The 14,231-nt window shown below is 40.8% G+C and overlaps 1 protein-coding gene and 1 pseudogene across 1 annotated transcript; one reads left to right on the plus strand and one right to left on the minus strand.

Moving 5' to 3' along the window:
* The first annotated feature begins 6,427 nt into the window (after positions 1-6,427).
* LOC110335762 lies at positions 6,428-6,931 on the plus strand (annotated as a pseudogene).
* A 4,455-nt stretch (positions 6,932-11,386) lies between these two features.
* Positions 11,387-13,602, minus strand: LOC110335754 (HLA class I histocompatibility antigen, A-24 alpha chain-like). The gene is made up of 5 exons (XM_021218094.1): positions 13,530-13,602; positions 13,029-13,298; positions 12,492-12,767; positions 11,640-11,924; positions 11,387-11,520 (listed from the first exon to the last, which is right to left on the minus strand). The coding sequence occupies exons 1-5, from the start codon at positions 13,600-13,602 to the stop codon at positions 11,387-11,389; spliced, it is 1,038 nt and encodes a 345-aa protein (XP_021073753.1).
* Positions 13,603-14,231: the final 629 nt, after the last annotated feature.

Consider the following 14,231-nt stretch of genomic DNA (forward strand, 5'->3'; position numbering starts at 1 on the left):
GGATGCCAGCGCCGTCTTGCCATGGAGATTGTGAGGAGGGCTCCCCACATGGTAACACTTAACAAAGTCTTTCTTTTTCTGCTGTTTATGGTACTTGTCTCTTTATCCTTTGTGTTGAAAAATCCTAGCTTCTTACAGCTGTCAGAAAACAAGCTTTGACCCTAAATGTTCTGATGACAATAACACCATGGGGATGTGTGTGGTCAAGGTCAAGTGATGCTGAGCTTCAGGACGTGGTTCAGGAGAGCAGACCTCTTCCCAAGTGTTATAGCTCTTAGAACAGAAGGTCTCAGATGATTGAGTAGTTCTTTCACACCTTAAATCCTTCTGAATAGGATTCTTATGTACAGTTTTTAGGTGGGTCAGGGATTGACAACAGTTACTTCTCATTGGCTTGGTCTGAGAGCTTTTGGGAAACTTACTTTGCATGTGGGAGGGTTTGGTGCTGCATTGTTGGGCAATTAAAGACATGAGCCTGTTGCTTTCAGAAACTAGAGACAACCTGAGGAGAAAGACAGCACACTCATACTAAATACTGAAGACTGGTATCCTTACATGGAGGTACAGAGAGCAGAAACAGACTAAGCAGGGGTGCCCACTTCCTGGGGGTAGAGTAAAACATGACACAGAGGAATATGCCACAATAATGTATGTGACAAAAGATATTGCAAGTGCAGTAAACCAGACACACTTCCTGGGACCTGAAATTGTTCACAAAGCTGGGTGGTAAACAGTGCACAGAACTCTGGACATTGATGGTGCAGGAAGTCAGGAAGGGACAGAGAACACAGAGCCTGGAAAATCTGGAAATCTAGGTCTAAGGCTAGATTTCCTTGCATTTGAAAATCCATAGAATCCATGCAGCTTCACAAGGAGGTTCTTTTTATGAAGACCTATATTCACTTGGGAAAGTATGAATGAAGACCAAGAATGCTGCCAGCAGCAAGAGGATGGATAGGAGATACAAGTTCTTCTTCCTAAATGATGGTTTTGATTTAGTAAAGACTGGTTCTTTCTCTCTATACACATTTGAGCTTCTTTATGAGGCTGACAGGCTTCTTTGAAATGTCCTGTGAGATGTACCTAGACCTAGAGGCCTATGGAATGATTAAGTACTAGGGAGAGAAATCTCCAGAGTCCAGCTTCCTCACTACAATGGTAAATATGGTCCCTGGTTTTCTGACAACAGTGCCTAGGGACAAGTTGCTTGCCCTGATGCCTATACCTGTCTTGTTGACATTCTTCTGAATCCTAGACCAGTGATCTGGCTGACAGAATCAATGATTGGAAAGGAAGGGAAAGGAAAGAAAGAAACGACCAATATCTCTCACTGAAGTGTCTACTCTGGTTCCTCACCTAGGGTTTCACTCATGCATCTAAATATCATGGACTTTAAGTGGTATGTTGAAGCGACCTGTGTGAGCCTGTGTACCAGAGGCTTACCAGGGAGACCTCTGGCATGGCCTGGTGCAAGAGTTCCTGCTAAGGCAAACCATTTCCTTTGCTTCAGATGCTGCAGTTGGCTCTACCTCTGTCTCTCCCTTGCCACTCTGCCCTGCCCTGCACTGAATTGGGTCAGGGAGGGTGAATGAGAGATCGAGTAGCCAGAGAAAAGTGCTGCTGAGCTTCAGGAGGTGTTTCAGGAGAGCAGGCCTCTTCCCAAATGTTATAGCTCTTAGGACAGAGGACACAGAAGATTGAGTAGTTCTCGCACACATTAAGTCCTTCTGAATAGGATTCTTATATACAGTTTTGAGATGGGTCAGGGATGGACAGCAGGTACTTCTCATTGGCTTAGTCTGAGAGCTTTGGGGAAACTTGATTTGCATGTGGGAGCGCTTGGTGCTGCTCCTCTGTGAATAATGGCCACACACCTCTCTGCAGGGATTTGGGGAGCTGTGAAGGCTATAGCTGCGAAAGGAGACAGGGACACATGAGCCATGGCCAAAGTCTACTGTCCTATAAAGACAAATATCACCCCCATCAGGTCTTTGGCTTTCAAGGCCTGTGCTTGACTGCGAACCAAGCTGTCCATGCATAGTTTTTCACCCTACATGCCTACACCAAGCCTTGGCTTCCTGCCATAAAAAATCATGGAAATTTGAAGGATAGGGAAATTTACAATGGAGTTAATTAACTACTCTGGCAGTGGCATTGACCACTATGTCCCTAAAAGGCCAAGAAAGAAGTACCAGGGACTGAGAAAATTAATGTACTACTGACAGACTTCAAAAATCTCTACAATGTTTTCCTATGACACTGGGCTAAACTCCCACATACTCTCAAGGACAAGACATGCAGCACAATTCTCTACATTCACATAACCTTGTAAAAATGTCAACCACCCATGTTATGGTTTCCATTTAATATCTCAGAAATTATGTATCCAGGTGAATGTTCTATTATCTTTTTCTTAGGTCCTATGCAGAATCAACATCCATATCACTGCAAATTTCACATCAGATTTTGTAAGCACAAGAAGATTTTAATTTTAGGGTGAGGAATTCAAATGTCCAAAATACAATTGTTCCTTTGAGGGCTTACCTTTTATATTATCTGTACCTGATTAGGAAAAATATGGGGCTACTATTTGAGCCACATACAATATATGAGAATATATTTGATAAGCATGTTTAAAAGAAGTTCAGGGTAGACAGGAAGACAAGATCCAGATGATGGTGAACAGCAGTTGGTGCAGTGTCTAAATTTTCCACAAGTTCTTGCTTAAGAGAATTTCTTTGTTTCCAGGATTGATATTTAGTCTCAGTACACAGGTGCCCAGAGCTCCTATTGTGCCCAAATGTTGGCAGGTTAGTGAAAGCCACATTCCATGTCATTCCCTGGTAAGCAATTTGAAATTTTTGCCATTGATACTTTTCAATGTTAATGGATTCCATAAAATGGAGGATAATAGTGCTCAAAGAGGATTACACTGCAACTTTACACTTTCTACTTAAGAACTCAATTGCTAACTTCCCTCCCTCTCTTATAGACTTGGATGCATAGGCAAAATTTTAAATTTCTCAGAGGCCTAGATAGTCACAGCACACACCTGTAGTGTCAGCATATGAATGCTAGGGGTGGGAATAAAATGGGGCAAATTAGGAGATTACCATCACATGATGTGACTGATGTCCGCTAATCTCTAGTTCATTAGAAGTTTTAAATAAGAAAACTGAAGAACTATAATAAATAACTAACTAAATGAAAGATAATAACCTAAAACTAATGTCAGCATCCTACAGATGAACCTATGATAACAGTGGGAGTCTCTGGACCTCTTTGCCCTCCTTGAAATATGGCCCCCTTTAATGAATTTCTATTGTCTGCTTTTCACTGAACATTTCTGTTTGTCTTTTTGTGTTGGTAGATCCAAACATATTACTAATGTTAAATACCTGTATTTTACCCCAAAACTTCAGATGACAATTCTATCATGGAGATGTGTTGACTGGACAAAGTCCAGAGCCTTGTGTGGCAGTTAAAGACACAACCCTGATTTTGTATGAAAATCAGGATAATCTGAGCAAAAAGATACTAGACTCAAATGCAGGACTAGAACCAAGTGAGATATCCTGTAGATCCAGGAAACAAAAATAGATGAAGGACACATAGCAACTTCCTGAGGATGGAGACACTCAGTGAATTTTTTTTCTAGAATGTACAAGGGGAAACAGTCTTCAAATTTAGTAGTAACCTTCTGAAGTAAGAAGTTATCTATGGACATCTCTAAATATATTTGCAAGTAATGTATGAAATTTTACAAACCAGAACAACATTAACAAAAAAAGTCACAGTTTAAAAAGTGGAGATTATTTTGTCTACAGGGTGCCCAAATTGTGAGAGAAAACAGAGACCTGTTTCAGACAGATGGAACCAGGATATTGATATAATTCTTACAGAAACAATTATTGGGTAAAGCTGGAAGGTTTTCAGATGGTCCAGTTCTACAAAGCACTGATTGCTCTTCCAGGAGACCTGGGTTGATTCTTAGCACCTGCACACCTACACACATCCATTTAACTCCAAATACACATGATCTGAAAACTTTTTCTGATATCCACATAACTAGCCAAAAAAAAAGGGAACATAGACATACATGCAAAAACATGTCTTACACATGAAAAAAACTGAAAAACATATTAATTAAATGGTGAGAAACAGAAGGTGGCAAGAGATACAAATGTTAAAACACCCACAACAAGACAGATTATGGAAAAAGCTCTGCACTCAACCAGATCAGTGGTCAGAAAATACAATTTTCAAATACCCTGCTGAACTTGTAGACTCATGTGTTTGAACAAGTCTATGGGGGCCAGGGAGTGGAATGTGATGGTTTATATATTCTTGGACCATTCGGAGGAGTGCCCTTGTTGGAATAGGTGTGACCTGGTTGGAATAGGTATGTCATGGAGGTGGGTTTAATACTCTCACCCTAGGTGCCTGGAAGTAGTTCTTCCACTAGCAGCCTTTGGATGAAGACAAAGAACTCTCAGCTCCTCCTGCACCATGCCTGACTGGATGCTGCCATGCTCCCACCTTGATGGTGATGGACTGAACCACTGATTCTGTAAGCCAGCCCCAATTAAATGTTGTTTTTTTTTTTTAAGAAAAAAAAAACCACACCATCCCAGCTCAGCCTGTAGTGGCAGAGCATATCCATAATTTCTACTGTTTCCTGTAATCTATGTCTTTCACATATGCCACCACTGATTATTAACCAGGGCTGCAGGAGGTCAGCTTCAGAGGAAAGGGAATAGAAATAACATAGCTGGTAGGACTCTTCCTTCCTCTGAACACCTGTGAAAGGTCACTAGGATGGATGGTGAACAGGGCAAACAACTCTGTACCTGGATGATGCAGGAAGCCAGGCACGGAGAGCCAGAATGGCAATCCTGCAAGGCATCATAGGGCTGTGCCAAGGATAAGCTTTCCTTCCTGTGGTGCTGCAGAGTCCTTGCAGCTACACAATGAAGTTCTTTCTCTGAAGACCTTTATTCACTTGCCAGAGTCTGAGTCAAGGGCAGCAAGGCTTCCAGCAATAAAAAGAGTCCCTTGGTCTTGGGAAGATTCTAGACCCCAGTATAGGGGATTGCCAGGGCCAGAAAGTACAAGTGGGGAGGGTATAGGAGATTTTCGGAGAGGAAAATAGGAAAGGGTATAGCATTTGAAATGTAAATGAAGAAAACAACTAATAAATATTAAATCTTAAAAAAAATTGTCTAATGGTAACAAAGTCTACATCCTAAATGAAAGTGCAGGTTTAGTTCAGTAAGGTTCTTATTCTCTATACAAGTCAGATCTTAAGAATGAGGCTGAATGCCTTCTCTAAGAATTCACAGTAGAATGTACCAAGACTTAAAGGGTCATGGCACAAAATCACTGCATGGGTCCTGCTTCACCAATCCAAAATATGCTCTGGTCACTGATATCCTGAGAACGGTATCTAGGGATGTCTCTACCTGTCCTGTTGACAACATCTTACTGAGTCCTAGACCAGATTCCAATTTAGCTGACAGTATCAATGAAGGGAAGGGAAGCCAAAGCCTGTGACTCTCAGTGGAGTCTCCTGCTCTAGTTCCAAATCCGGGATTTTATTTCCTCACTGCTATGTCATGGACTTTAATGGTGTGCTAAGGCCTCCTCACTAAGCCTTTGTTTCCTATGATCTTAGATTGCAGAGTTCTGAAGAAGGACCCAGAACTTTAGGATGAAGCTGTCTGTTCTGTCAGTGTCCAGAGAAGGCCAAGTGTAGCAGTAGCAGGAGATGAGAAAGACAATGCCCTACTGACACATCTCTGATAAGCTCCAACTCAAAATTCTTCCTAGAGTCTCTGTAACCCTATTACACCAGGCTGACACTCTAAATAATCTCTTGCCACAGACAAAAAGCACAGCACTTGTGCATTCATGAGGGCCTTTCAAAAATATCAACGCTCATATTATGGCCACTCTATTAGGGATTTAGAGTTGTGAACAGACACCACGACCAAGGACACTCATATCAAGGACAACTTTTTATTGGGACTGTCTTACACGTTCAGAGGTTCAATACAGCATCAAAAAGGTGGGAACATGGCAGCTGAATTCAAAACCTGTATGGTGGCTTCAATATGCTTGGTCTAGGGAGTTTCACAAACAACAAGGTTTGGCCTCGTTGGCATAGTTTTAAGGTATTTGGTGGAGGAAGAATGTCACTGTTGAATGGGACATTCCTCCTAGCTATATAAGGGCCACCAGTCATTCAAGCTTGCTTTCAAATCCAGATGTAGAATTTATAGCTCCTCTAGCACCATGACTGCCTGGACACTGCCATGCCTCCTGCCATGGTTGTAATGGACTGAATCTCTGAACATGTAAGCCAAGCACATGGAAAGGTTGGGAGATTAAGATCTGTCTTGATTGCTTTGCCCTATCTACTGCGAGAATGAAAACCATTTTCAGCAAGAAGACTGTTGACATTCCAGAAAATGTTGACATCACTCAGGAGGAGCACACAGTCATTTTGAAGGGGAATTCTGCAGGGGAAAATTCAATCACATCATGTAGAACTAAGCATTCTTGGAAAGAAAATAAAAGTCTCTGGGTTGACAAATTGTGGGGTAACAGAAAGGAACTGACCACTATCAGAACCATCTGCAGTCACATTCAGAACATGATCAAGGGTGTTACACTGGACTTCTGTTACAAGATCAGGTCTGTGTATGCTCACTTCCCCATCAATGTCATTATTCAGGAGAACAGGTCTTTGGTTAAAATCTGTAATTTCTTGGGTGAAAAATACATCCACTGGTTTCAGATGAGGACCAATGTTACTTGTTCTGTCTCTCAATCCCAGAAGGATCAAATAACTCTTGAAGGAAACAATATTGTACTTGTTTCAAATTCAGCCACTCATACTCAGCAAACCACAACAGTTAAAAAACGATGATACCAGGAAGTTTTGGATGGCATCAATGTGTCTGAGAAGGGAACCTTGCAGTCATCTGATAGTCTTATTTTGTTTGTACCACAATAAGCCAAAATTTTAAGCTCTACTAAAAACAAAACAAACAAAAATTTTATTTATGTTCATTAAAAAACTAATAGTGATATATTATTTTAAAATATAGAGTTATATTTGGAGTTATTTGACATTTATATTGAGAAAAAGGTATATATTTTCAGTATTGCTGTAGACAAACATCTTTATAAGACTGTTCAATTGATTGTTGTTTTATATCAAACAACTTTTATAATCCTCATTTTTATAGTTACAATATTTTATAAATTTTAAAAAATATGATTAAAAACAAAAGGTATTGCAGGTTTTGAAGAGAAACTCTCCAGAAGGAGTTGGGTACGAAAGGGAAAGAAGAATGTAAGTCTATTTTCTCAAATATGTTTTTAAATGTCAACAAATTTAGATAAATTGAAATTATATATCTTTCTCATCACAATGCAATAAAACTTAAATCAACGGAAAAAAAAAGATCTCTCTTGATAATGCTTTCTTTTTACAACAATGGAAAATCTCCTTAAACAGGCCCAGGGGTCAGATGTTGCTCATATTTCCTGTTTTTGCCAGAGGCTTGGTGCTGTGTTAAAAGTTTATAGAGGGTCTGGGACTTGTTCATTGAATATCTCCAGGACTGGGCTGCACTGAATGTCACAATACACAATTGAGGAAGAAGATCTACATCTAATCAACGAGCAGGTTGCTTTTCATATTACAATCTCTATAGAGGGTGGAGGGGGTATGGGCTGCTTCACAATTTTAATCCTCAATGGGTGGTTGATAATCTCCCTCATATAAAAATTGTTCTGGACCCTGGAATCCAGCAAAGAAATGCATGCAAAATTCATGACTCTGTGATTGGAAGGATGGCCAAGCTTTGAAAAGAACAGTGAACCTGAGTTCATTTCCCTGCATCATCAAAGGTCCACACAGAACCTCCTTTTAGACAACCTGAAAGGGAATAGATTGTTATCCTCTGGATTGCAAAGGCATCTCCAATTTATTGGCATGTACTACAGACTCCCCAACATACACAGAAATAAAAACTAAACCAAACAATAAAACAAGTTCCCTTCTCTAAAACAAGTTTCTGTAGTTGTGAAGTTGCCATACATGGCCAAATGTTGTTTGTTCTACTCTGCTTTGCTTTTGTTGTGACAAAAAACTAGGACCAAAACTAATTGAGAAAGAAAGTATTTATTTCATCTGAGAAGTCCCAGGTCACATTTCAATACTGAGTTAGGCATTAAAGGGCAGAACAAGGAGACAGGAGCACCTCAAGGAGGACTGCAGTTACTGGGGTGCTCTTCTCTTTTCACATATAATTCTAGAGAACGTGCCCAACAGTGAGTTGGGCCCTTACATACTACCTAGAGGAAAACTGTTGAAGGTAGTTTCTCCATCAAAATGTTCCCTTTTGCCCTGTATAAAGGAAACTTGTGTCAAATTGACAAAACCAAAACTTCAACCAGGACAAGGTATGAATAAAAAAGTTCTGTATAGGCTCAACTCTGTTTGTTCACTTCATCCTCAACTATGGGAACTTTTCAGGAAAGTATAACTCCCTGATATGGAGCCTAGCTGAAGAATCTTTTATGTCCTGCAAGTCTTCTCTCCAAAATCACAGAACTCATTGAAACCATAAAGAATCATCTGACATGTCCCTCACCCATACTCTAGATGAACCTTGCCTACCACTTGCATCTCTGAAATGAACACTGACCCTACTCACTCTACAAAGACTGTACTTTTTTTTCTGGTACTACACAACTCATACTACCCAAAGTTGATTTGCAGTTTACAGGATGTCTGTAGTTCTCTGAGTGTTTCTACATGGTAACAGCTCCTAATTTTATAGAACAGAATGCAGGAACTACCAGTCATATATGTTGATAACTAAAGAGCCCAGTTTCAATTGGGGAATAGGGAGAGTCCAATTGTGTTAAAGCAGAAATTAAGATTTACCTATAATGTACCTTAACCACTCTGAACACTGGGTCCTCTGTAAGGCTCTTTCCCTCCTGAACTCACGATTCATGCTTATGGTTCTGGATCAAGGATAAGGATCAGGAGAGTTCAGAATCAATGGATTCCCTTTTTGCTCAGCAGTACAGAATGAGTCAGGACTTGTATCAGTTCACTTTATAACCTTCATGAACATTAGGGAATTGGAGTCTCTAGGTATTGTCAATTGGAATGAGAGACATGTTTGCTACCTTACTGTGGGTCTGTTCCAGTCACCCCAGTTTTGGGTGCAGGAGGTCCTTGCTACCTCTCATATTCTCTGAATTTTCTTGAATTATGACACACATGCAGCCATGTATTTTAATATGCCTTAAACAGATCAATGGGCCACATCCAAACTTCCAAATTGCTAATACCTACAGTCTGATGCTCCTGGATTATACTTACTCATATCTGTACTCCATCTTTGCTACCTCAGACCCAGGCCTATATCCCTCCCAAGCCATAATTCCCAACTTTTCCATGTTGGCAGTCTCTGTAATATCTACCCTACTCTTTTCAGGGTTGGACCTTCTCCTTTCAGACATAGTACCGTCCTCCTCCAACTGCATTCTTTCCTTAAGAAAAGCAAAGATTAATTCAGATTTCTTTGAACTGATATTAGATCTATGTCCAATTTATAACATTTAGTTTTAATTTATTTTCAAACAGGTCCTCAGTATATAGCTTAAGTTGATCTTGAACTTGCAAACATCATGTTGGTAAGTTGAGTTCTGTGGATTGTCAGACATGTTATACTACCCAAGGCTGTCAGATACCAGGCTGTACCTCTCAAAACTGTGACAGAATAGCACAGAGATCAGCTGTGTGACTTGAGAGAAAAACTTCCGAATATTGTCACTGACAGTTCACAACAGAAGACAATGATACCAGGCTCACACACAAAACTGAGGATAAGTATAATTCATCTTGAAACCATAATCCAAATTTCTCCTGATTTAGCACCAGACTGAGGCCTTCACAGACTGAGTGTGCATGTGAGATAGCATCACAGACCCTGGACAAGGCTGAAAAATTGCTGAGACCTTTGGATCCCGTGACCCAGAGGAACAGGTGTACTGGAAGATTGGTATTAGGAGATAGGAAAATTATTCAGGAGGAAAGGGGAAATGACCAATCCCAGGTGGAACCAGAAACAAGGGTAAACAGCCCAGGGCTTCCTTGACTCCAAACTGCAACCAAAGCCATACAGACAAGGGATTTAGCACAGCAAACAAATTTTATAAGGGTCTGAGACTTATTTTTCCATCAAGTTTTACTCATTTTTAGGACATCAATCATTCACACAATCTGCCAAGAAGTTGTACAAGCAAAAGCAAATAATTAAGTAAGGACAGGAGCATAGAATGCTATATGGGGGAAAGTGAAATTCCAATTAGGGACAGAGGTTTCCCAGCCCTGCCTGGGTGGGAATATGAGAGATGACTGGGAAATACATATAAGTAAGAGTCAAGATAAGGCTTTTTCCTGCCGATGAACTGGTTATAGTATGCTCAGAGTTGATAGACACATAGTCACAGTCAGATGTAGAAAGAGAAGGGGAGGAGAAGCCAGAGACAGTGTTTAATGGCTCTGTACCACATCTGTCTTAACCTGTAGGGAAAAAGAATAAGGAAGAAACACAGATATGTATCGTTAAACGGTGACATAGACAACAGCTCCTCACTCACTCATAGAGACCGAATCCCAGGAGTCCCCATCCCTCAGGATTCTCTCCTCTGTCCCTCTCACGGATGCACAAGAGGCCTTTAGGGTCTTACCATTTAATGCTGTAACTGAAAAATGGCCATCAAAGGAATTTCACCTCACTGTGGCAAGGAAAACAAAACTGATTGAGCTCTTATCTATATCAATATGTTTCCCATAGATGAGTCACAACTCATATTACTGGCTAGACTAAACATAGCTGTTTCCTGTTTAAACTGGAAGCATGATCTTATATTAGAGGCCATTGAGGCAGTAGGATGAAGATGGCTTAGGGGGAATCTCCTGGTCTTTATCTCAGATAAGTATTCATAACTGTGTCTCCAGATCCAGATAATCAAGATGGAAACCTATCTATGAAGTGTGATATCTAGAACCCTGGAAGTTTAAGCTAAATAAGGAATGCCCCTCTGACATCTTAGACCTGGGAATTAGTTCTTTTCTATGAAGGGAATGGTAGGCTCAGGAGGCTCTGGGAAGGATAATAATAATAATAATAATAATAATAATAATAATAATAAATAATTCTCTTTATTACTTTCATTATGCTTCACAGAGGAGGTATTCTCAGCACATGAATTTCAGTTATGTGAATGAAATCTGCTGTCATGTTTAAGGGTTTCCCACAGCTTGGGCTTGTTATTTCCATAGATACATGAATTAAGAACATGACCCCTTCTTACCTCTAGTCCTCCTCTTCCATATAAGAAAAGTCATCACTGATCCCATAAGGAGAGCTCCAAGAACCAAAGCAATAACAATAGCCAAGAAGGGAATGGTGGGCTCAGGAGGCTCTGGGATAGAAATGAGTGAAAGGAGAGTGACAGTCTGAGTTCCAACTCTCTGTCTTGACTGTTTTCCATTTGTCCCTCTAGACTCCCACTCCCTCTCAATGGTCTCTGTGCTCACTCACCATGCTTAGCCCATCTCATGGTGATGGCCTCAGACAGCCCCTCATGATTTACATGGCATGTGTATCTATGCTCTTCTCCAGAAGAGACCACCACAGCTGCCCACTTCTGGAAAGTTCCATCCCCAGAAGGCCTGTTCTCTATCACCTCCATGTCCTGGGTCTGGTTGCTTCCATCCCTCTTCCAGGCTAGGGTAATTTCAGGTGGGTGGAAGTTGAAGGCCCAGCACCTCAGGGTGATTTTCCTATCTGGTCTGGTCTTATGGGTCAGGTGTATTTTAGGGGTCTCTGAGGAAAACAATTGGAAATTTAAGGCATTTGGCATTCTTCCTAGACATTCATCAATGTTCATGTATCTTTCTCTGAATGGACAGGAGAGTGAGCTTGAATAAGAGGTGCCAACCCCACAGAGCAGTATAAACTCAGGATGTGGATTGGATAATCTATTCCTGGGAAATTTTCAGAATCACCATAAGCCAGCACAGAACAAAAAATGCTGTATCTCCTATTAGGGTTATTGACTCCAGGTTCTGTGGGGATGGAGATGAAAGACTGAGAAAGACTGTGGTCTGTCCTCAGAGGGAAATACACTGTGCATCGACCATGAATGGATTTGTGTGCTGCCCTGGTAAACAAGTCAAAGGAACTGCTGATTAATTCATGGACTGAACTGTGCTGGGAGATGCCTTAGCCCTCTGAAGAGGTTTTCTGTCTATTTGAATGCAGAAAACCAGAAGCACTCTTCTCCCTTTGATGCAAGACTGAGTTAGTGTTTCAGCTGCTTTCTGATGAGCCAGAATCATCGGGGGAAAGGAGTTACAATCTTAGAGCAGATGGGGCAGTTTCTGTCCTTACCTATCCTCGGCAAACTCTTCTTCCCAAAGGTCAGGTATCGAAGGAGTGAGTTCACACATAAAACCTGCAGGAAAAACTTCAACTGGTTTGCATATTTTGTTTTCTCCCACACTTTCTTAAGCATCTCACCTGCCTTGCCAACCACTGTCCATGTCTTCAGATCCTCATTCAGTGTGATGTAATCATGGAGATTGAATGCTAATTCAAAGAAGCCATGACTGAAGTTCTGACTGTGCATGACTTGGCAGCCACAAGTCTTCTGGATTGTGTGATATCCTGAAAAAGGCCTCAATCTCATCCAATTGTACAAGGAAGGTACTTGGTGTGAAACTTCAGTGCATTATCACAGCCCATATGACTTTTGTAAGTGGATTTGTACTTGGATTTGAACTACAGGGAAACTCAGGTCTTTGACTGTGCTGTCTGCAGCCTAGTAAACATGGGTCAAATTTTCTGGGTATAAAGCATGGATATAGCACATAGGGGCAAACCCATGGGCAGTTTAACATTTGGAATCTCTTCATGGATTTTACTCACCAATTATGCTATAATTGTAGATGCGTAGCATATTCCTCATTATTTCATTCAAAATAGATTTTTCTTTCAGGACTTCATCTGTTTCCTCTTCCCAAAACACGTCAATCGGCTTATCCATCCATGGTACCCGGCTCTTCAACCCCAGATTCTCTGATATACTGTTGAATCCCATGATCTGTATATCATCCATATAGCTGAGAAAGATTAACTGTGGCTCCAGAGGCCCAGGCCATGACAGGAGGGTGTATACATATCTCAGAGTGTGTGAACCTAGGGGCAGTGAGTCTTTAAATCTCCACTCTCCACCTAGGAGCCAATGGAAGTTCACAGGCCTATTCCCAAGGAAGGTAAGGAACAAGGGGCAGGATGCAAAATGGAGAAGGGAACAGAAATTCTAGCTGGGTTAGGGAAAAGATATGCTATCCAGTTACTGCATCCCCAGGGATGAAGTCCCTTTAATTCCCCATGTTTGGTCCTTTTCCTTCAAATTCCCACACTCACCATTTGGATGCTTCGTGATGGCCAAGGTGACCATGAACAGCAGGAGGAGAGGCTGGGATTCAAAGGTCTTCATCTTGTTGGTGAGTGCAGACTGAGTTTCTGCTAATAAGTATTCATTTTATAATCTTGATAAGGAGGAGGCTGATTGGTTTCTCTAAGTAATCCCAATGGTAGTGATAAACTGTGTTTGCTTTGAGACATGGAAAGGTGAACTTCTGTAAGAGCAGTCCCTAGGGCTCTGATTCACCAGCTCATATCTAGCTCTGGGGCCTGGGAGCATAAGTACAGTGTGTGGTAAGATAAGTTGTTTACCTTGATGCTTGAACTCCTGGCCATGATCACAATGCTGGTCTGAGTCAATGTAATAGGCCAGAGACTCAGTAAGACTCAACAATTTAATGTTAGGATTTCTACAATGCTGACAAAGAGAATGCTCCTCAGAGTGAATCTGGATTATGTGAATCAATCTTCATCACATTTAAAACTCGAATTTTGTGACATTTGCTTCATCAAACATATTAAGAAAGTAAATAAGAAGAGAATGTTTACAAAAAGTAACAACTATTTTACAAAATACAATAATGAGATGAATAAAACTTCTGCCTATTTTTATTCTCACATTTCCCATTAGATATTCTTGGGATTTTTAAAAATATGCTTATTCAATTTATATCCTGATGCAGTTGCTCAGATGCCCTCACA

Source organism: Mus pahari, chromosome 18 (genome assembly GCF_900095145.1).
Source record: "Mus pahari chromosome 18, PAHARI_EIJ_v1.1, whole genome shotgun sequence".
NCBI lineage: Eukaryota > Metazoa > Chordata > Mammalia > Rodentia > Muridae > Mus > Mus pahari.

Excerpts from the sequence above, each read along its gene's own strand:
- LOC110335754 (XM_021218094.1), bottom strand. The coding sequence starts at position 13,602 with ATGAAGACCTTTGAATCCCAGCCTCTCCTCCTGCTGTTCATGGTCACC. Across the intron at positions 12,768-13,028 it reads CTACAATTATAGCATAATTG|GATATCACACAATCCAGAAG; the intron begins GTGAGTAAAATC and ends GGCCTTTTTCAG. Across the intron at positions 11,521-11,639 it reads CATGAGATGGGCTAAGCATG|AGCCTCCTGAGCCCACCATT; the intron begins GTGAGTGAGCAC and ends TTTCTATCCCAG.